The 24,376-nt window shown below is 37.4% G+C and overlaps 1 protein-coding gene across 7 annotated transcripts in view; it reads left to right on the top strand.

Moving 5' to 3' along the window:
* Window positions 1-24,376, top strand: part of ARHGAP12 (Rho GTPase activating protein 12) — a 93,855-nt gene that overhangs the window by 51,971 nt on the left and 17,508 nt on the right. For 2 of the 7 annotated variants that reach the window (XM_029237228.1, XM_029237223.1), the window contains 6 exons: window positions 1,289-1,369; window positions 7,906-8,031; window positions 11,498-11,572; window positions 11,902-11,916; window positions 18,866-18,927; window positions 22,982-23,063. In XM_029237228.1, the coding sequence (XP_029093061.1) occupies window positions 1,289-1,369; window positions 7,906-8,031; window positions 11,498-11,572; window positions 11,902-11,916; window positions 18,866-18,927; window positions 22,982-23,063 (441 nt within the window). Of the gene's footprint in view, window positions 1-95; window positions 237-1,288; window positions 1,370-7,905; window positions 8,032-11,497; window positions 11,573-11,901; window positions 11,917-18,865; window positions 18,928-22,981; window positions 23,064-24,376 lie in introns of all 7 variants that reach the window. The other 5 variants (XM_029237229.1, XM_029237225.1, XM_029237224.1 and 2 more) reach the window with 5 other exon arrangements.

Raw genomic sequence — 24,376 nt, 5'->3', positions numbered from 1 at the left:
ACACACACACACACACACACACACACACACACACACACACACACACATATATATGTTCAAAGAAGAAAAATCCTTATGTTTCTGACTATTTATAGCTTCTTTCATCAGAAGAAAACTACCACAGCGTTTGTTACAGCCAGTCAGATAGTCAGTGTGGTTCTCCTCCAAGGGGTTGGTCAGAAGAGTTGGATGAACGTGGGCATACCTTGTATACCAGTGACTGTACTAATGAAAAGGTACTTTCTTTTTCTCTCATCTAGTTTTCTTGGCAGATTCCTCTCATAAAATCATTATGTACTGAAGCTTTTTTAGTATTTTTAAAACTCATGAAAATATTTTCTTGTAATTCTGTAATCATGTCAACTGACAATATGAAAACTCAGTGTAACTACTTATTCATGGTTTTAAACTGCTTCCAGTTACAGGAATGTTTGTGGTGTCAACCTGTTTAAGACAGACCCTTTGAAGAGAAGAAGTCTGCTTACACTTCTTCAGTAAACATCTTTCTTTGTGTTTTTCTTGGGGAATAGTTTTCTCAACATGCTGTTATGACATACCACCTCACTTCCTACACTCCTTTTTCTTTTATAACAAGTTACATAAAACAAAAACCATGAGTCTAGTATTTTATGATTCATCAACCAGCTTGAGGATGCATTTTGAAATTTTACGTGTTTATCATCAGAGAAGGTAATGTTGTGTTGTGCTAGTTTAAAGAATAAGACCCTTGGGAATAAATGGAGATATACTTTTTTAAAAAAATTAATTAATTATTTTTGGCTACATTGGGTCTTCGTTGCTGTGTGCGGGCTCTCTCTAGTAGTGGCGAGCGGGGACTCCTCTGTGCTGCGGTGCGCAGGCTTCTCATTGCGGTGGCTTCTCTCGTTGCGGAGCCTGGGCTCTAGGCGTGCGGGCTTCAGTAGCTGTGACACATGGGCTCAGTAGTTGTGGCACGTGGGCTCTAGAGCTCAGACTCAGTAAGTTGTGGTGTGCAGGCTTAGTTGCTCCACAGCATGTGGGATCTTCCTGGACCAGGGCTTGAACCCGTGTCCCCTGCATTGGCAGGCGGACTCCTAACCACTGCACCGCCAGTGAAGTCCCTAGTTTACTTATTTTTACCAAACTTAAAATGCAAGTCTATTAGTATAGGTTTTGTTATATTTCTTTTGCAATGATCTTGAGCAAGTAGAATAAAATTCATGAGAATGTCATCTAATATCTCTGGTTGTATAGGCTTAAACTCAATTTTATGTACATTTAAAATATAACACCTGTTTTGTCTTTATAGTGGCTCAAGCATGTTGACGATCAAGGTAGACAATATTACTACAGTGCAGATGGATCTCGGTCAGAATGGGAGTTGCCAAAGGTAATAAACATTAACACTGGATTTCTGTTTAGAAATAGTAGATAAAATAATATCTGAAAATGGTTACAGCAGATTCACTTTTAAATTTTTATTCAACTTCTAAAAAGCAGCAAGACTAGTTTTTTCAGAATTCATCGAGAATCCTTTGGCTAAATTTTCCTAAGATGTGCATTATCTTATAGCTATATAATACTGATAATCCCTATTTAAAAATTCTTTTGGTTTAACTTGAAATCAGTTTTTCATTGTTCCTGGATACAGTGTCCCCTTCAGTGCCAATAATGCCAGTAGTTTCCTTGAATATATTGCGTCTTCTACATGAAGTTGGTCTTATATTTTTTTTTAAAGAAAGAAAAGCAACTCAGTATTCAAGTTTATTCTTGTATGTAGATGTGTGTTGTAATTGAGTCAGTCAGCTTGTGGCAATGAGATCTAGGGCCTCATTGGCTCTCTCTCTTTAGAGTGCACCAGGGCTGAGTTTATCTAAAGCAGTAGGTTTCATAGTGGTCATATACTTATCACTACTAGTATTCAGATAATTTTAAGTGAAATCTGAGCAAACATTTAAACTTTAATTGGTACGTTATTTTAATGTTTTAGAAGGCAAGTGTAAGTAGCAGACATATCTGTAGTGTCAATTACCAGATAGACTTTAGTTTTCTTTGTCCCGGAGTAAGTCAGTTTAAAGAAAAATATTATTAGTATAAAGATACGTGGATATAGAAAAAAAATCATTGAAATATAAAGTGCAGTGGATAGTGTAAACTATAGACAGAGGGACAGGAAGGTAATGAATATTAAAGCATAGTTAGGAGAAATGGAAGATGGGTGGGAAGTTTCCTACATTCATATATCAGGAATTCTAGAAGAAGAAAATGGAGGAAATGGTAGAGAAATAGTATTGGAAAATATAATTTCTGGGAATTTTCTAAAACTAAAGGAAGGCATGCACTTTTTATTTTCTATCATTTTTTTTTTTTTTTGCGGCACGTGGGCCTCTCACCGTTGTGGCCTCTCTCGTTGCGGAGCACAGGCTCCGGACGCGCAGACCCAGCGGCCGTGGCTCACGGGCCCAGCCGCTCTGCAGCATGTGCGATCCTCCCAGACCGGGGCACAAACCCGTGTCCCCTGCATTGGCAGGCGGACTCTCAACCACTGCGCCACCAGGGAAGCCCCAGGCATGCATTTTTAACGGGAAAATATGCCCTCAATACAGACCAGAAGAGAGAAAAATAAATACACGTGTTGACAGATTTTACTGGATCTATGGAAGTTCAGTAGAGGAGACGATCTTAAAAGCCATCAAAGGGTAGACAACCAGATTACCTGTGGTGTCAGACTGCAGCATTGGACCCATTCCTTACCCACTCCTGTATCAGTGCTGTCTGCTGTGTACCTTTGTAGTGGCCTCCCGCTGTGAATGGGGCATATTGTCCTGCTGTTCAGATCGCAGCATTGGACCCATTCCTAACCCACTCCTGTATCAGTGCTGTCTGCTGTGTACCTTTGTAGTGGCCTCCCACTGTGGATGGGGCGTATTGTCCTGCTGTTACCATCATGACTGAATCCAGTCTAGTCATATGACTTGCTTCCACTGGTGGGACGTGAGCAAATGTGTCACAAACATGGTATTGAAATGGGCTTGTGTGCCAGGGCTTGCTCTTCCACTTCTGCCACTGCCATGAGAGGCATGCACCAGGCTAGCCTCCTGGACCCAGAAGGAGTAAATACATTTTAAGAAAATGAACAGAGCCTCAGAGATCTGTGGGAAAATACAGAAGATCTAACATTCATTTCATCAGAATTCCAGAAGAAGTGGAGAAAGAGTGTGAGGCTGAAAAATATATGCAGAAACAATGTTTGAAAACACCCAAATGTGCAAAAGACAGATCAACAGGTTCAAGAAGCTGAATAAGTACTAAACAGGATAAACTCAAAGAAATCCACATCCAGATGCATTGTAATCAAATTTCTGAAAATTAAAGAATTCCCTTTTTCCTCCTCCAAAAAAAAATCTTGAAAGCAGCTCAATGAAACAACATAGTACCTGTAGGGTAATAATGATTTGAATGGCATGGATGTCTTATCAGAAACCATGAAGCCAGAAGGAAGTGGTGTAACATTTTACAAATGCTGAAAAAAAAAACCTGTCAACCCATCATTGTACATCCAGCAAAAATATCCTTCAGGAATGAAGGTGAAATGAAGACATTTTCAGATGAAAGTAAACTAAGAGATATATTACTAGCAGTCTTGTTCTCAAAGAATTGCTATAGGAAGTCCTTAAAACAGAAGAGAAATGATAAATGAAGATAACTTGGAACATTATGAATGAAGAAAGTACAATGGGAAGCATGAATATCTGAGGAGAGTTTTGTCCTGAGTTTTAAAAATTATGTTTGACCTTTAAAGCAAAAATTATAACATTTCTGAAGAAGTACTCATTGTAGGCGGAGATGATATTTAAAACAACTATATCATAGAGAGGGGAGAGTACTATGATGTAATTGTTGGTAAGGTTTCCACATTTCACTTGAAATAGTAAAATGCTGATATTGGTAGACTGAGAGAAATTAAGTATGTACATTGTAATCCCTAGAGCAAGCACTAAAAAACTGTAACAAGAGATAGACTCAAGAAACTACAGGTAAATTAAACTATAATAGTAAAAACTCCTCAGGGTAGTCCACAGGAAGGCCAGAAAGGAGAAACAGGAATGATAAACAGAACAGAAAACAAATAAAATAGACTTAAATCCTAACATATAAATAATTACATTAAGTGTAAATGGTTTAAACACAGCTGTTAAAAGATTCTCAGAAATGACAAAAAACCATGACCCAACTATATGTTTCTACAAAAAGATCACTTCGCATGTAATGATATATTACATCATGCTAAAGGTTATTTATCATATAATCAACAGTAAATCTCATACTTCATGGTGCGATTACAGAAGCTTTGCCAATAGAGTTAGGACCTAGACTGTAACTTTCCCATCAGTGTTTCTATTCAACAATAAAATAAAATAAAATGAATTGAAAGATTCAGCTGTTCTTTTGATTATTAGAAAATCAGGAGATTCGGCAAACTGAAGAGTGATGATATTAAAATCAACCTAAAAAGCACCCATGTCTCTAATAAAAAATCAATTTGAAAATGTGATAGGAATAAAGATCTTTTTTACATTAGAAGCAGCAGCAACACTAAGAAGAGTCATAACTAAGAATACGCCTGCAGAAGGTTTGGTTTGTAAGATCTTAATGGAGAAAATTTCAGAGCAGAATTGAGGGACATAAAAGTTGACCTGAAATGGTGCAGTACACCATTATGACCTTGGGTTGGGACACTTAATTTTATAAATGTCCCCATTGATCGGTAAGTTCACTGTATTTCCATTTCCTGTCGCCGTCCCTACCTTTTTTTTGTCTTGAACTGATGGTAAATTTTATTTGCAAACAAAGGTCTATGAAGAACCAAAATGTTCCTGAGTAGGGAGAATCTGGGGGTAGGGATGGGGTTCCTGCTGTAGTGATTAAGTTGTGGGCACATCTGTAGAGAAATAGAGCAGCAGAACAGAATAGGAATCTCAGATGCGGCATCACAAATTAACAGATAAAGCGTGGGCTGTGCAATAAATGTTGGGAAGATTATTGGTTATTCACATGAAGAAGTGAAATAAACATAGATCTTGACTTCACACCTAGTAATTAATTCCAGGTAGATGACAGTTGTCAACATAATAAGCAAAACTTTAATAGCTAAAGAATATGTCAGAGAATATCTTTGACTTCAGAATGGGAAGGATTTCTTAAACAAGACTATATAAGGAAAAATTATAAAGGGAAAGATGGACAGATACAACTACATAAAATTCAACAGAACACCTTTTGATACAAAAGATACCATACACAAAAGGCAAGAGATGAGCTTCAGACTCGGAAAAGTCTGAAAAAGCTACATTCAACTCACATAGCTTACGAAGCCTTAGAAGCCTAAATATATAAAGAGCCTCTTGGTTCTTTCTGTACACACTAGTGAGAGAGAGAACCCAGTCAAAAATAGGCAAAGTATATGACTAAGCAGTACAGAGAAGAGGAGATTCATGAAATAAGTATATGAAAAGATGTTCAAATTTATAAGTAATCAGAGAATGCAAAAGAGATAACATTGCACTCTTCTAATAGAATTTTAAAAATTTGTGCACGTGTGCATACATTTATTTTTTATACACAGATGCATATAAGTTCAACAGTACCAAGTAGGGCAGTCCAAAGTATTATGTTCTGCTGGTAGAAGTGTAATTAGTACTACCACCTCGGACATGTCCATTTACAACAGAATGGTTAAATCGTGGTATCTGCATATAATGTAGTGTTACATAGAAGTGAAACACAAATGAGTTAGAGCTGCATACTCACCAATATGGATGCAGGTTTTTTTGTTTTAATAAAAACATGTTGAGTGAAAAAGCAAGTCGAAGATTGATGCATGTGATATTCCACTTTTATAAAATCTAAAAGCTTACAGGTGTATTTACAGATACATACATATGTACTAAAGTGTAAAGTGCGTGAGAATGGTGAGCACCGAACTATATGGTACTGTCAGGGAGGGAGGGAGAGGAATGGAATCTGGAAGATGTCTTCAGAGGACTCTAGTGTTTTTTTTCTTTAAAAAAAATAGGTACCTGTTTTATGTTAGATATGCTGAAGCTTGTGGTGGGTTTTTATTATAGTCACTGTTCTTTTGTATGTTTGAAATAATTCAAATAAAATTGCAATTAAAATTCTTAAAAGAAAAAAGGTGTTCTAAAAAGATTTCTAAAATGTTGTTTTAGCCATCTTGTTTAACTAGACGTGTGTGTGTGTGTGTGTGTGTATTTTAGCTGTGGTGTCATCTTATTTTTCTTTTCTCTGATTATGTGACACTTTATTTTTGTCTTCTGTCTACACTAGATTTTATATGACATTTTATTGGTGCTTTATTTGCTTTTATCAACATACTGTTGCCTAATAAAATTACCAGCACCTTTTAAATTGTGAATATTACCCAGTTTAATTTTACATTATTTTTCTTGCCCCTTGGAAAGGATTTCTAAACAACTGTAGTTATAAAGCTCAACAGCTAGGGTAGGTATCCATTAAAGTTCATACACAAGCTTACACGCAACTACACATTTTAATTATTGCTAATGATGATTGTCTGGAAGGAGCTCTGCTTAATAACTCGGTCTCTCTTCACTTAGTGATTTACGGCGCAGCATTTTTGGGGGGGAAGCCTTTAAGCTTCGTCTTTGTTCATTCTAGAAGTGATCCCTTTGTTAACTTCTGTGACAGATTTTAAGATGGCGGTTTGTTAAGCAGCAGTGAATGAAAAACATACACCCGTATGTGCTTGCCTGGCTTTGGCAAGTTTTTAACGTAAAAAACGAAGTAACAGCTTTGGAAACAGTTTGGGGGACCTGTCTGGACTCATTTTGGAAAGTGAAGAAATGGCATATTATGGAGAAAGATGTTGGAAGGTTTTTAAATTTTAAAAACAATATAAATAATATATTACTGAGATTTAGTAGTATAACATATAATAAAACATTTCACTGAAATTACGAGTCATTAAAATTTAAGATTTACTGGGCTTTTTAGAGAAGTAGATATTAGGTATCCTTTGGTTTCAGGAGAAGGATGTATCCCTTAAAAAGCAGATGAATTTTCTTTTGTAATTTTATTATAATTTATTATTTATAATTTATTAAAACTGCCTGTATAAAACAGCATAACTCTTAAACCTCACATTTCTCAAATGTTTATGCCTGGTGGTCTACTTGACCTTTCAGATACTCACAAGACCTAATACCTTACTGATAATGTGTTCTTAATTTTATATTTCATTTTCAGTTGGTAGTTCTTACTTATCCTTTGTACACAACTGATATGTTCAGGATTGGTGTTTGGAAGGAGTACCATCTCTGCCTTTTGACTCGGTTATGTTTTACCACTTCAGAGAAACAAATAATAGTGTGTTTGGCCTATATATGGAAAGTAAAAGTAAAAACAAAAACTCCTTTAAATGTGAGAATACTGTTGTATATGAAAACATCTTTAAAAAAACCTAAACCACAAATTGAATTCATGTGGATTTTCGAAGTAGAAGGAACCTTAAAAAATTAATTTGTCCAGTGACCTCATTTTATAAATTATAACTACTAATATTTATTGAGAACCTATCAGGGCTACATCTGGCACTTTTTATACTGTTTAATCCTTAGAACTCTATTTCCATTATATCTGTTTTATAGTTGATGAAACTTAGCCTTGTGGAGATTAAGTGTTTTGCCAAAGATAACATTAACTTGGTCTCTCCAGTACCCAAATCTGTGATCTTCTTGATTGTGTCACAGTGCTGGTCAAAGATGAGAAAACTCAGGTTAGTGTCACATGGTGAATTTTGCCTAACACCATGTGTCACTTGGAGCCAGCATGTTTAGATTCCACTTTTGTTTCTATTATTTATGAGGTATAATTTGTTTTCTTTAGTATAATGCCTCATCTCAGCAGCAAAGAGAAATTATTAAAAGTAGGAGTCTGGACAGGCGGCTGCAAGAACCAATAGTGCTAACAAAGTGGAGACATAGCACCATTGTGCTGGACACCAATGACAAGGTAGGACCTTCTGAGAAAATCTGCTGCGAACTTTGCCAAGCTCTTTATTCTGTATTTTCTCCTCAGCTGAATCTCATACCTTGGTGATGACTGGTTTATTGTATGTCATATCAGTTTGTCCCGGAGTGGGGTTTGGTTTTGAAGTTTTTTGATTTTTGCACAATGGACTGACTGACATGTGGCATAACGATGTGTTCCATGATACATTTGGGCCTAGTAGGTGACAGGTTTTTTTTCATAATCTCTTTTTAAAGTCACATATCCGTTATTGTTTGTCTTCAGTCTCTAGGAGGTTTAACGGTAAAGACGTTTAACTAACTTTCCCATCCCAGGGAAGATTGGAACCCTGCTCCTCCTGTTTCCCTAAGTGCTATTTGCACAAGTGCTTCTGAGAAGTCATGTTCTCTGTTTCAAATAGGGAATGGATTTTTTTTTTTTTGCGGTACACGGGCCTCTCACTGCTGTGGCCTCTCCCGTTGCGGAGCACAGGCTCCGGACGCGCAGGCTCAGCGGCCATGGCTCACGGGCCCAGCCGCTCCGCAGCATGTGGGATCTTCCCGGACCGGGGCACGAACCCGTGTCCCCTGCATCGGCAGGCGGACTCTCAACCACTGCGCCACCAGGGAAGCCCCAGGGAATGGATTTTGATGCAAACGTGAGATTGGGAAAGCCATGAAGTTTTGAATTTCCTTGTGAGTTACATCTTTACATTGTGACTTCATTTTGGGGATAGAATAGGAAATTAGTACGAATTTGTAGAACAGCAGACATACTAATGTTAAAACCTGAGGGTGGTGGCAACACCCTAAAGCTAAAATATTGGTCGCTGGGGACTCTGTTATTTTACCACCAGACTGCTCCTTTGACATAATTAATGTTTCCTGCATTTTTAGGTAGTGAAAACAGGATGAACTCTCCTGAGGCGTATTTCTCTGTGTTTGTATGCTTTCAGTCCTAAATTCCTTTCTAAATTATCTCAGTCAGTCAGTCAGACAAGTACTTCTGATTTCTGTTTGTAAGGATGTGATGTGGTTGAATGTAGGGGGCATATTAAAGGAATGAAATTTTGGAGTCTGTCTATTGAAGAATGCTTGAAAATATTGGGTTGGCCAAAAAAGTTCCTTTGGGTTTTTCATAAGCACTTGTGGGAAAACCCGAACGAACTTTTTGGCCAACCCAATATACTAGCATTGAGGTTAACCTGTGTAGGTAAGAGTCCTAGAGATTTTAATAGCAAAATTCATTTAACTCCAAGAACCAGATTACAGTTCAGTGTATACAGAAAGCTTCTACTGTATGTAATGTAAGCTCTAGTGCGAAAGCCGTTGTTGAGCCAACTCTACTGCCTCTTCGTACTAGAACAAAAGGGATGGTTATTTTAGTGATGTAGACTTAAAATTTGTTACTCCCTTATAATCTTTCTTGAGATTCATTTTCAGTCTATTATTAGAATAACTTGCATGAAGTTCTTATTATATATCCTTTTTCATCTAATTGTTTCAGCATGTGATAATGTGGTTTTCTTGAGAACAGAGCTCTACTTATTTTTGGTAGACATGTCTCCCCCCCATCCTTTATAAATGGAGTCATAGATAGCCACTTCACCAAGTAAACTCTTCTATTTATCATTACATAGTATACACGATTTTAAGATTTGAGATTATAAAAGAGGGACTATACCAGAACAAACTAGCTGACTAATATATGATAAGGGGTGAAATGCGTATAACTTGAAAGGTAATCAGGGAAACCTAATACTATGTAGTGAATGTTGTTATGATGATATGGGTCCTAATTCAGTTGCCAGACAACCTTGGTGGAGCTAGGTGTGTGTGCGTGTGTGTGTGTATGGATACATCTGTTTGTTTCTGCCTATGTATGATTTTTACCAAAACCTGCTGCTTGTAGACATTAAGATGTATTTATATGTGCATATACATTTATAAGCATACATAAACAAATGGGTAAATGTAAAATTGTTTATAATAATTATAATTGTTGTGTTTACATTATTACTCCATTTGCTATGGTTTTCATTTCTGTAGGACTGATAATGCCATGAAAAATAAGTTGTAATTATCATTCATTTTATTCAATTACTTACTTTATAGTTTATGGGTCATCAAATCTTTCCTCTTTTTCTCAGAGTGTTTTAATATTAGACGCTTTTAGAAGTCAAGAAATTGAAAAGTAAAACATCTGAAGCTGTAGAAAAAATACTTAAATGAAGCTAAACTGATACTTGGACATTAAATGTAATTAATTTTTATAAAGATATATTTGATAATGATTTTAAAGTTTTCTCCATTTATAGTGTAGGTCTTAGATTTTAAGGTTGTTACCTTCAAGGATTTTCCCTGTACAGTTTCACTGCTACCTGGTTTCTGTATTTACGAATTGTACAGGATATAAACCTGAAGACTTTTTTCTAAGTGAATGGATTTTATTAATGGTTTTTTGTATTGTGATTTAATACAAATTCCCAGGCTTATCAACAGTACGTTATCCAGTTTCATAAGTATAGTAAACTAGATGATACAGATGTGAAGATGAATGTCCAAGTAAATTATTTGGTTTTATAGGAAAAATAATAATAGACATTGGCATATGATTTTCCTAATTCTCTTTTCCTGAAATTATTCAGAGCTTCTAGGAGAACAGAGAAAAATGGAGCTTGGTAGATACCATTGGCTACCAGTGGCTCTTGGTACCAAAAAATGTTTTTTCAGTCTTATCCTCCACGAATAGTTTTACAGATATCTGAGGTAGAAATCACATACCATGTTTCAATATTAACAAAGCAGAATTGCTTTAAAAATGCACATTATTGGTTTGCTCCTATTATATATTCTTGTAGGCTTAGACATTAAAATATTTTTTTTTCCTGGTGAGTTATTAATCTGTAAATCTGAGGTTTCTTCTTTGCATTTTAAACAATCTTGCTTATTTCTAATAATTGGAAAGTTAGCTCTAAATTATATTAAATATTAATAGCAATTTAATTTCTTAATACAAGTTCTCATTCTGGCAGTTGCCAAGTAGTTCCTGTGACTATTCCTTGCCTAATCCTAAATCCTAGACCAGGATTCATACCAAGAGCAAGTTAGTATGGGGGCTGTTACATTTTTATCCGTAAGTGTTTGGATTTTACTTATTTTAAATATGGTTAATTTAAGCTGATGCAACATCATGATTTTAAGGCAACATGCGTCATTTCTTTTGAGTAATTCCGTATGCGGTATTTAAATTTACTGTAATTCGTATAAAATATGCCATATTTCATAAACTTTATGATATCTGTAGTTTTCACATCTGTACCATATTAGTTTTGTAGCTGAATATAGAAGGGAAATAACTAGGAAAAAATTTTTCTTAGCGTCCCTTATTAAGCTTTCCCACTGTCAGTAGAGGGAGAAATATAATTATATGAAATAGAGTAACATTTTTCATTACTTATTTCTTGTAGGAATCTCCAACTGCCTCAAAACCCTGCTATCCTGAAAATGAGTCTTCTCCCTCTTCACCAAAGAACCAAGATACAGTTAGTATGATAGCAGCATATAGATAATATAGTCCAATTATTTCAATCAGTTTCAGTAAATTAATTTTCTCTAAGTGTAATGTTTAAAAATACCTCTTGGGCTTCTATTAAATTTCATTGGTCTTTCAAAAAATAATCAGATAATAGGTTTAAATTAAAAATCAGATTTTATTGATTTAAAAATTCCCCCTTTTATGCAAAATATGGTATCTTCGTGATCAACTTGTATACCATATTTGTAAGCAGTGAATTTATGTTTGGCTGTTAAACATAAATATAAAAATCCCTGGAGAATACTGTCAAATTACACTTTACCCTTCCTTCCTCAGGCCAGCAGTCCAAAGGTAAGAATCATTTCCCTCCTTCTTAACAAGCTTTACCTGCCCCCCCCCCCCCCCCGCTAAGCTGTCAAATGCATTGCCCAGCCTAGGCCAGGTAATATTGGCGATACAGTGACTTCTCTTCAGTTATTCATTCATTCATTTATTTGCTGCCTTGGGTCTTCGTTGCTGCGTGCGGGCTTTCTCTAGTTGCGGTGAGCGGGGGCTACTCTTGGTTGCGGTGCGTGGGCTTCTCACTGCGGTGGCTTCTCTTGTTGTGGAGCACGGGCTCAAGGTGCGTGGGCTTCAGTAGTCATGGCACGTGGGCTCAGTAGTTGTGGCTCACGGGCTTAGTTGCTCTGCGGCATGTGGGATCCTCCCGGACCAGGGCTCGAACCCGTGTCCCCTGCATTGGCAGGTGGATTCTTAGCCACTGCGCCACCAGGGAAGCCCTTCTCTCCAGTCGTAACTTTGGAGGAATCCTACTTGATCTTGGTGTTTGCAGCGCCCCCGTCCCCAAGTCTAGCCTGTGATTTGCCCCTCCTGCTCTTCCCCTCCAGCGGCTCTCCTTTCCTTTTAGAAGGAGGATGCAACTTTGTAACGAGCTCTGCAACACTGCGCCTGTCCCGGGTCCTCATCTCCCCTCCTTGCCCCCACTTGTGTGTTTTCCTGCAGCCCTGCTACTCTCCTCTCTGCAAAGGAGCCTGCTCTTCAGCTCCAGACCCTTCACGCACTGAAACCCATCTTCCCCGACGTCTTTGCCTGGTCAACTTCTGGTCATTCCTTAGAGCTTGGTTCAGGCTCGGAATTTTCTTCAGATCCTCTAGATTTGGTCAGGTTTCCCTGTGATACTCTTAATAACATTTAATTATATGTTATTTGATTCCGTAAAATGGAGTAACTCTTCTCATTTCCTATTTCTTGTAGGAACTTCCAACCCTCAGTTAATGTCTTCCCCACTAGACAAGGAAAAGACTCCTTAGAGCAGGGCCAGCGTAACCCCAGTGCCATAGAGCCGCTATTCCATGGGGTTTTGCCAGAAGGAAGAAATGAAACTTTTAAAGCTTTCCAGAAGACAAACTTTTATTGTTACTTCCTTAATTTTAAGAAACTATAATAGACTCTTGTTTATTAGGATACTTCTGATTTTCTAGAGGCACAGGTTTCTCACAGATGCTGTTTTCCTTGTCTGGCTCTTTTCTCCATCCCCTGAGCAAATCAGGTCTTTTGGTTCCTATCACGTGTTGTCCACCCGTCCTGCTGATATTGCACAGGTGGTTTCCCTGCCTCCCGTGGTCCTCAGCCTCTCTGCACCTACAGTTAATCTTGTGCTGACCAGTGGGATGACCCCTTAGGGCCTGCCCACACTAACCTCAGCATAATAGCATCTCTTCTTTTTCTTTGAGCTCTCAAGTCACTGATGGCATTAATCGTGTGAAAGTTACCTCATGTGCCCCTCAGCTCTCTGCTAAGGGTTTAAACTTTGAAGGGACTCAGAGAGATAGAGAGGGGCTGCTTTCTAATACTTTTTATCTTTTGCATTATTTAACACAGTCCTGGGTGCATGAACATTAAATAAAGATCAAAGTGAACATGATTTTAGTGGTATTGTCAGGATTTCCTGTATGAATGTAAGGTGCTATTACTGCAGTATTCTTAATCTATCCATCCATCTAGAAAAGAGGCAGAAACGCTTTTTAGCTTATTTTAAATATGGGTAATATGTAACTTCTGAGAAGACCTTTTATAAATTATTTACATTTTGGTAAAAGGGAATTTCTTGGTAATCCTGGAAACATGAGTTTATAAGTGTTCGCATGGGAGTTAAAAGGACGGTTTGCAAATTATTCCCCCAGGCAGTTACCCCTTTCACGAGAGTTTGCCAGTCACCTGACTGCCCCAGACTCAGGGTCCCCTCTGGTGGCCATGGCCGGGAACTGCCTCAGCAGGGTTCTGTTTCGTTCTTCATTTACCTTCGGGTGGAAAACAGGAACAGCTCTGTTAATTCTGCTGAGGCTGTTCTGTTTCCCTGTAAGTGTGCAGCGTCCTTCCCCCCAAGCCCCAGTCTGGCCCCCCCGGGCTTCTGCTCCCCAGAGTCTCTTCTTTCCTCCTGCAGCCTCTGCTCCCTCTTCTCTTCTTGCCCTGTTTGAATGGAGTCTTTTGCCTCTCTTTCCCACTCTTACCCAGTTAATACAAGCAGATTTCTTTTTTTTGGTTCTTTGTGAGTTAAAATCTGGTTGGTGTAAGGCCTTAGTGGTAAGGAAAAGAAACTGACATTGTAATCAGTGTTAGTTACCTCATGGCATCTTTAAATCTCTGCAGATTACCTATTGAATCTCTTTTTTTATTTTTTTTTGTTAAAACCGTATTGAAATATGACTAACATACTACACCGTTCACCCGTTTAAAGTGTACAGTTCATTGGTTTCTAGTATGTTCAGATAAGTGCAACCATCAGGACAGTCATTTTAGAACATCTCATCACTTCAAAAAGCAGTACTCGTTGCTGTCACCCCTCTGCTTCCACATCCCATCAAGCCCTAAGCAACCAGTAATGTGCTTTCTACCTCACTAGGTCTGCCTCTTCTGGACACTTCACATGCGTGGGGTCATAGAACACGTGGTCTTGTTTGACAGGCTTTGTTCACGTAGCATGTGATGCTTTCTTTCAGTCTCCTCTAATCAAACCAGATTAAAATTTCATCCCTTAATATAAATTTTAAACATGTTCATTTTTTCTTGTCTTATTTCCAGTTTTCAAATGCGTTGTTATTTTTCATAGTCACTTCAAGTCCTGTTTTTTTTTTTTTTTTTTTTTTTTGCGGTACGCGGGCCTCTCACTGTTGTGGCCTCTCCCGTTGCGGAGCACAGGCTCCAGACGCGCAGGCTCAGTGGCCATGGCTCATGGGCCCAGCTGTTCTGTGGCATGTGGGATCCTCCCGGACTGGGGCACGAACCCGTGTCCCCTGCATCGGCAGGCGGACTCTCAACCACTGTTCCACCTGGGAGGCCCTCAAGTCCTTTTTTGAAATAGGTAGTGTATACATTTTTTTAAAATTGATATTTCTCTAAAATATGACTGCCACACATGGATTAAATAGGATTTCGTAGGCTGATCTAAGAACCTCATCTCTATTTGTCCCAGTGTGCCTATGAGGATGTGCATTTCAAAGTTCTCATTTACTGAATACTGAATACAATTTTAAGTATATAATTTGGAAACTTGAACTTTTGACCTTGTGTTTCCAATTATGGTATTAAAATGCTTTACCCACTTTGGAGAAAAGGGCATTTCAACACGTTCGTTACCAAAAGGGTTTAGTGGACAAATTGGCTAATTTTTTTTCATTGAATATTACTATTCTAAAGCCTTTTTTAAAAACATGATTTTAACAATTTTTTATAACACTGGTTCTTTAAACATTTTTTTTAATCGAGTTGAAATTCACATAACATAAAATTAGCCATTAACCACTTTAAAGTATATAGTTCAGTGGCTTTAGTGTATTTAAAATGTGTGTAGCTGTCACTCCTGCCCAGTCTCAGGACACTTTCATCACCTCAGAGGGAGACCCCTACCATTAAGCAGTCATTGCACCTTTCCCCACCTCTTCTCCCCTCTGCATGGCAACCTCTAGTTTGAAGGTCTGTATGGATTTACCTGCTCTGGAAGTTCTATCACACTGGTTCTTTTTCAGCATCTCACAGGGCAAGGTTACTTACTCTGTAGAGAAAGAATCTTTTTATTACATGATTATAACATGATTAACCGAAGATAAAGATTTTAATGGGAGGTATTGATTTTGATATATAATAATTATTAGCCAAAATTGGGAAATGCTTATCTTACTAAATGAATGTAAAATCAATTAGAAATTCTGGAGCCTGCAAAGTGATTATGAACGTGTGGAAGTTTTCCTAGATGACTCAACAGAACCGACATTTTATTGTTTTCTTGCTTTAATTAGGATAGGACAATCTTACTACAATATTTTTGGTTAAAATTTAACCATATTTTGCCAGTTCATATTAAAACATTCCTGCTTATTTTCAACACGAAGTTTCCCTTGGAGTATCGACATATTTAGACTAAGAAATATTCACGTGTGAGTATGGGCAGTTTTTAAAGGACTTAACGAGGTATTTTTATGAAGTTATTTTAGTAAGCTACACAAAAACATTGGTTGACTTTGAATCATATTAAGTAGAGAAGAGTACACCAAACAGCATGGAATAATAATCTGCCTAAATTCCCCCTGAAATCCACACCTGTATAGCCAGACCTGTATCTGCCTGCCTGTCACTTTTATGTCAAATTCAGAACTTCAGTGTTTAAGAGTTAAAGCTTTATTTTCTCCATCACTGACCTTCTCTTACATTTCTTGGTAGTGTGATAGCACGGCTGCTTTGTTGGTTAATGACTTCAACAAACATGTGTTGAGCCCCGGCACCATGCTAGCCGCTGTGCTGGGCGCTGTCATACATGGTGAGCACAGCAGATGTGGTCCTGACGCACAGCCTGACAGTAGGTGGCGAATAAATAATATGTAATTGTGCTTTGCATTAGGTGCGACGAAGGAAACAACCTGGGGGCTGTCGTCAGTCATTGGAGGGCAGAGGAGCTCCTACCGCAGGGGTCAGGGACGGCTCCTCTAAAGCTCGTCGTTGCAGCTGAGGGCCCCCAGCTACCCAGCTGCTCAAGCTTGGGAGTCTCCCCGATCTTGCCTCTTACCTCCCGTCCTGTCCCTGTCAGTCCTGCCTTCCGAGTCGCTCTCACGTGTGGCCCCTCTCCACCCTCTCAGGCCTCTCCCTGGGCCAGGCCGTCAGCACCTCTTGCATTGATAGGAGTTATCAGAACGCTGTTCCGGTGGCGCTGCATCACCTGCTCCCGCCGCGCTCGTTCCGCTGCCCCCTCTCTCTCGCTGCTGCTCTGCTGCACCCCGTACGCTGAGGGAACCTAAGCCTTGTAGAGATGATGCGCTTCCAGCTTCTGTGCCTTCGCCTGTCCGTCGTTTCTGTGTGGCCGACTCCTGTTGCTCGCTCCTGGGTCAGGGTCTCCGGGAAGCTTCTCTTCCTCCCTACTCCCCTCTCAGGTGGAGTTAGGTATGCCTTCCTCAGAGCACTTTGCACACCGCGTGGTAATGGTCATTGTATTGGTACGTTTTGGACGTGGCACATTTTGTTCTTATTTTATGTTCACGTTAGAGTGCTTACTGCTTAGAGCATTAGTGCTTGGGTCTTGGTCCCTGTGAGAATTTCATGAGAGCTCTGGGCCTTTCCCTTGAGTGATGCATGTACACGCACGATTATGTGCGGTGTTGGTCCAGCCATGACTCAGGTAAGAATCCCTGATCCAGAGCGTCTCTTTCCCCCATAGGCTTTGGCTGTCTGCCACTGCTGCTGTCCCTTCCATTTTTCTTCCTGTTTTGATGCTGGCATTTCCTTCCTGTTTCTGCTTTTTCACCCTGCATAGTTCCAGCTTTGGTGTTTTTTAATAGGCTTATTCCCACCTCCGCCCTTCCAGTTCCTGTGCTCACATCACCAGCGCCCATCCTCTCAGATTAATGTTACTTAGTTCCTGGATCATTGAAAGTTTTTCTTTCCCTCCCTGCTTCTGATGGTAAATTGGGAAAGTTCTTACTTAACATCCTGTGCATACTTACCACCGTGTAATTGATATTTTTATTGAGAGGCAACAGAGAGCTCTTATGAAATGTATCAGACTTGCATATCTAAGGAGATCCAACCTATGCTTTGTGAAAAAATTATAGTAATATGGATGTTTCCCAAGTTCCCAGTATAACAAAAGTGAACATAATAGTTTGTCAGCTTTGTCTATAGATGTGAGTTATTATCAGACCAGGCAGAACTTTCAGATATTATCTTTTAGACATTAGTGAGAAAATAATGCCATGTTTATCTCTCATACAAGAAAGAATTTTTTTTTCTAATTAAAGTACCTTGAGAAAATAGCTGAGGTAAATAGTTAGAAATAAATTCTGAATTGAGACTATTTTTTCCTGTGTGTGTGTGTGTACTGTGTGTGTGTGTTTTAACTGAAGTAAAATTGACTGCTTGGTCGTTTTCATACAGTGCTCACTAATGGATGATTGCTGTGGGCACAAATGCATTTTGATTAAATTCATTTGACTATAGAAGGCTAGAGCAATGAGAAAGTGCTTCTTCAGTTCCACCTGGAAGAATTTTAAGATAACATTTAACTTGAGCACAGTGACTTTTGCCTTCCTAGGGTTTGATGATAAAGCTGTGTTGCTGTGTTTTACATCAGCTGACTAATAGATCTAGTTTGTCCAGAGCCCAATTTGCCATCTGATAATATGTTTAATGAAGCAACATATTGAATTCTTTATGCCACATTAAGGCCAGTTCTATGCATAGTGCCACTTACTTTTAAGTAATTTATTAAATACAGTCACTGCATTTGTTCTACCTACTTATTTTCACATTCTGACAAAGTGGGTTAGTATCTTAAATAATTTTCAGACTACACTGTTCTAAAATGACAGCCAAGTAAACAGTTCCTTTTTTGTGGTATTTATAGCATCGTATCACTTGGTTTGAACAGGAAGTCATAAATCATTTTTCCAGTGCTGATTTGTAGCATTCATGTAGAAATTTAATTTGATTTTACCTTATGGCTGCTCTTCCTTGAGAAGACCAAGTGTTTTGTTTTGTTTGTTTGTTTTTGCGGACTCCCAACCACTGCGCCACCAGGGAAGCCCAGACCAAGTGTTTAATTACAAAAATAACTGAAAAAAATCTTTACAGAAGTATTAGGAAATTATATTTTTAATGTAGTCTAGAACTAACCATATTACACACTGACTGATCTTCTCTTTTAAGCTAATATTTAGAGTACCAGATCATTTTGATTCAGTCCTATGTAAGAATTTGGACTTCACTGTCTGTATGAATGATCTATAAACAGTAATACCTCTGTTCCATATCATAGGGTCAAGAGAAATACGGATTATTAAATGTAACAAAAATTACTGAAAATGGGAAAAAGGTTCGGTAAGTACACAGATCATTAATGTTCTCACATGTTTCATCTGATTGATATAAGTAAAAACTGAATATAATTATATTCTAGTAGAAGTGATTAACAGGTTCAAAGAATTTTAAATGTGTTTTCTAATATGGATATAAGATTGTCAGGAAGTAGAGGAAAATTTTTCTTTGTCTTGACCTATTTCTAAAGGTAAGATTAAATTCAGAGGTGATAAGGCGGAGGATTCTGAGCAGGCATTAGCTTTATTAAAAATTTTTTTCTATAACTGATAAATGCACATGGCAAAATACAAACATACACAAAACATGTAGTCAAAAGTCAGTCACCAACCATCAGTTTCCCTCCCCAGAGGTAACCAGTTATGTCTAGTGAGGTGTACTGTCTTCCTCCAGAGATAGAAAGTAGATACATTTACATGTGCATAGATTAATATTTTTAGCACAGTCTTTTAACAGTTTATCTTGGAGACGGTGCATTTCATTGCATGTACAGCTGACACATAGTTTCTAACTGCTGCATAGTTGTATGTTGTATGGCTGCCTCATCGTTTATTTAACTGTTATTTATTTGCAAGTGTGTCTATTGGTAGACATTTAGGATGTTTCCATTTTTTGCTATTACAAACAGTATTACCCTCCGTGTCTTGCACGGTTCATTTTGCAAGTATGTAGATATGCCTGTAGAACGTATTTTATGAAAGTGGAATTGCTAGGCCATATGCAGTTGGACATTTTCATACAATTCCAAATTGTGCCCTAAGGCCCTCAGTCAGTTCCAACCTCAGGAGCCTTGGATTTCTCCATGCCTTTGCCCATTCAGTACGTTGTCAAACTCTTTGATCTTTGCTAATAGAGATTTGAGAGAAAATGGTGTTTTTACTTACGTTTCTTTTTAGTGGGGTAGAGTACCACAAGCCATTTATATTTCTTTTTCGTTGTTGTCCTCGAATTATCAGTTTATACCCTTTGTCTCTTTTTCTGTTGGGTTGTTGGTTTTTTTTGGTTAATAAATTAAGGAAATTAACTCTTTGTAAGGTAAGTTCCATTTTCCCCAGCTTTAAAAAACCGCTGAAATGCTAGGGTTTTATAGCCAAAGTGAGGTCAGTCTGTTGTTTAAGAAAGAGTTTAAAATTTACATGTAGTTGAGTTTTTTAGATTTGCTTTAATTGAACTTTGTCAGATTTTGGTACTTGGAAGTTTTTCTTTTAAGTGCTTTGAAATAGCTTTACAAATACTGCAATTACCTGTTCCTGAAGCTGTTCCTTGGTAGAAGTCATGTGAACTGGATCTTTTTTTTCTTTTCTCCCTTTTGGGCATATGTAGTGCAGGTAGGTCTTTGGCCACTTTCCCTGTTTTCATTGCTGTCATTTTTCCTGCGATAATTAGTTTTTTAGATTTTCTACTTACTTTGGAATGCCTTTTGGAATACTTCTCCTAAGAATATCATCCGTTTCATTATATTCAAATTTATTTATATAGAGCTGAGCACAGTGGTATTTTAATTTCCTGTATTTTAGTGTTTATCAAACATTTTGTTCTGAGGACCTCTTTAAACTCTTAAAAATTATTGGTTAGTGCAAAGAACTTTTGTCTATGTAGTTTATCTAGAATTATTTACTGTAAAAAATTAAAACTGAGAAATTTTAAGAATCTCTATTAACGCTTTTAAAACTAATAACCTGTTACATGTTAACATGAATAACATCTTTTATGAAGAAAACCCCCTGTATTTTCTCATGCAGAAAACTTCCATGAGAAGCGTGGCATTGTTTTATGTTTTCAGAAATCTTTACTATTTGGCTTAATGCAAGACGCCTGGATTCTCATCTCTGCTTGCAGTCAGTCTGTTGCAATATATTATTTTGGTTGAAGTATATAAAGAAAATGCTCCTTTACATAGATAAAGTTGGAAAAGGGAGGAATATTTTAATAGCCTTCTCAGATAATTGTGCGTATTTTTCTGCTACACCAAAACGCCAAAAGTGTTAGTTGCAATGAAGATTCTGAAGAACTATCCTTGAACTTTCAGTACTCAGTTACATTAAAGTCCATGGGCCTGTGTTGCATTGTGAATGCATCTTTACCTATGCTTAGTTTTGTAGCATCTTGTAGGTCATTTGGAAAATACTGGTTTACTAAGTTTGCCGATTTTTCAAGTGTTGGCACATTTTATTTTATGATACTAAAGAATCATAAATCAGTAATATCGCCATCAGAGTCACTAAGTTTTGGAATATTGTCAGCCTCACAGTGGCAGATGTGCCAAGTTTTCCAGAATTCTGCTTTCTGTTTGAAAGCTTTGTTATTGTGAACATATACTATCATTTATTTTCCTTGAAATGAAAGGCTCACTTCATTTATTTTTGAGATAATGTCTACCTGCCAAGTAGTCAAGTCTAAATAATCAGTGTATCCGTCAGTTGTTTGTTCAGGAAAAAATTGGTTCCATGAAAAAGGTGTGACTAATTCTACCTGCAACTCAATATTTGGATACTGTCATTCATTCAGTACCCAAATATTCAATATTTGTTCTGAGATATACATTCTACAGTTTTTTTTATTTTGAAAATTAAACTCAAAAAGTTTATTTAAAGTGGAAATACATATATATATATTTTAAAGTGGGAATATATTTTAGCATTTTTCAGCATAGAGAAGTTAGATATTATCTAAAGAAATATAAGATGGAATATAAAATGAATTTACCAATGAAAATAAATCCTTCCAAAATATCTTGAGGTCCACACAAAACAAAATAATAAAATAAAATGAAAATATAATAAAATGATGACAGAATAGGTACCAAACATATGTGTCGTATCAGTATAAATAAATGTAAATGCACTATATTCATCTGTTGAAAGAAAAAGGTGCTCAGACTGAAACACAAAGCAAAACCCAGTTCAATACTACATACAAAAGAGACATCTGAAAAACGATTCAGAAAAGTTAAAACAAATAACGCATATCAAAGGCATAAAAAGTAAAGCAGGAATAGGGATCTTAATAGCAGACAGGTTCAACTCAGGGGGAAGGCACTAAGCAACTTTAAAATGATAAAGCACTGTGGATCAATCCACAGTGAAGATCTCATCATTAGAAATAGCCATTCACTGAGTAACTAGTGTTAATGACCATAAGCAAAACAACAGGAAATAAAAGGAAAAATAGAGATTCAGTAGGAGTAAACTTTATTTCACTTTTCAAGTTCAAGTGGACATAAAAACTCGTAAAATAATCAAGTAGGTCTAATTGGTAGATATTAAATTCTACATTCTGAATATGGAGAATAAACCTTTTGAGTGCCTATAAAGTTTTCACAGAACTGGCCATATGTTTGGCTATAAGGCGAGCCTTAATAAATTCCTGTGGAAGATACATTTGACGTTCGTTTTAGCCTGCCAGCAATTAAATTGCCTTATAACGTAAACACTGGTTACCTCTGGAGAGGCGGTTGAAGGAGAAGAAATGGGGCCTTTTTCTGTATACATTTCTACGTTCAGAGTTTTGATATAGTATGTGTGTTGATTTTGTAATTTAGGAAAGATTTTTTAAAAGCCTCATTTTAGTAATAGTAACCTTAGTTATCAACCAGCATGTAATTTATACGATCTACTGCTCACCTGGTGTAGCCTTATTAAGGGAAGGAAGATAACTAAGAGATATAAAACAATCTGTATCTACAGAGAATTAGGTAAGATGAGCATGTTTGTCGAATTTTTAATTGTGAATAAGAATTCTTGCCAAATGCAGTGTTCAGTTCATGTGACTCTAAATTAGTGCCCTTGATCACAAATGTGCTGGATTACCCCCATGTGCACACAGTTAGGTGTGTAGTTATTCTGATAACTTACGTCTCTCATTGACTTCATTAGTTTTGGGACCATAAAATGATTGTAATTTCCATTAGAATTATATCCCCAATAAAAACAATTAGAATGTCAGTATGACTGTAAATTGTGGACAACATTGATAACAGCTAAGTAGGTTTTAAGTTTTTAAATTTGGTGGGAAAAACTGGATATGGAGCTTTAATTGGCCGTCTTTATCATTACAGAAAGAACTGGTTGTCTTCTTGGGCCGTGTTGCAGGGTTCATCTTTACTGTTTACCAAAACTCAAGGAAGTAGCACAAGTTGGGCAAGTATTTCTTTTCTTTGGAGGCTTTCTACATTTAAATTACGTGGATGGTGTTGCACCTGAACTTCACGAAGTATTCCAGAGTCCTCCCAGCTACCGCTAGCTTGCAAATAAGAGTAAATGAGGTTTTCTTAGTTAAAGATGCATTTTGACTCCCAAGAGAAAGAAAAGGGCTACTTAGAAAAGTCTGGCTCATATTGTTAAAACCAACCAATTATATTTTATGCATTGAACTGAAAGGTGACCTTACTACTTGGGCATTAGAGAACAGATCTATTTCTTGGTCTGTTTTCAGGATGCCGAAGCTTTCCTGTGTCTGTGACTTGGCTCTTTCAGATGTTTAGTCAGAAAATGAGCAGTCGTGTGACAAGCCCCACCTTGAATTGTGATCTGACCCTTGGATACTAGTCAGGTTTCCATGTCTATATATGACATCAGCCAGCTTTGAGAAGAAAAAGAAATGTCACCATTACCTGTGGGACTTTGAAGCTTTTTGTATATTTGAGTGTTTACTATCGTTACTCCTTGGTTATTTGTAATACAAATACCAAAAATTATAATTTGTGACATATCATAATAGCTAACATTTTTTGAATGCTGAAAATATATTAGGTACTGTTCTAAGTGTAGAGGATGGTATATATATTATCCTCTTAACTCTGGGAGAGTACTGTTTATCATTCCCTCTCCCCCTGTTGGAGATGAGAAAATGAAGTATAAAACAGTTCGGTGCCTCGCTCAAGGTCTTACAGCTACTAAGTGACAGATCTGGGTACCTTTTTGGCTCCAGAGTCCATGCTCTGGGTATTTCCAAAAAGGTTTTAAAATGAAATTAATCTAATGTTTTTAGTCTGCTTTATATCCTGCCTTAACCAGTATTTCTTACACTTACAGAGTTGATTTAAAATTAACAGGACCTACTGACTTTACGTTTGATAAAAGAGAAATCCACTTGTAAAATTCAAGCAAATTTTAGTCCTCTGCATTTACAGTGCAGCCACGTAACATTGTTCTGAGCCAGGAGTGCCACAGAGCACATTAGTCCTCAAATACTCCGATATGGCAGCCCCCAAAATCTGCTGGATTGAGCATGAATATGAACTTTCTGGAATGTTTCTTCTCTCTTGCTTCACTGATGCTTTGATTTCCTCTCTGGTCAGCCAGTACAGTGGAACTGACCTGTGATATGCTTTCCAGATTAAAAGACTGACATTTTTGTTTGACTTGTCTTACAGTAAATTGATAGTTATTTCTCCTTTTCCCCTGAGGTGAAGCATATGATACTTTTTTGTTTATATTAATGCATTTCTAGA

This window comes from Monodon monoceros, unplaced genomic scaffold, assembly GCF_005190385.1.
Source record: "Monodon monoceros isolate NGI ecotype Baffin Bay Population unplaced genomic scaffold, NGI_Narwhal_1 Super_Scaffold_21, whole genome shotgun sequence".
NCBI classification, from domain to species: domain Eukaryota; kingdom Metazoa; phylum Chordata; class Mammalia; order Artiodactyla; family Monodontidae; genus Monodon; species Monodon monoceros.
The sequence above is the reverse complement of the archived record's forward strand: the minus strand, read 5'-3'. Positions and strand labels throughout refer to the sequence as shown.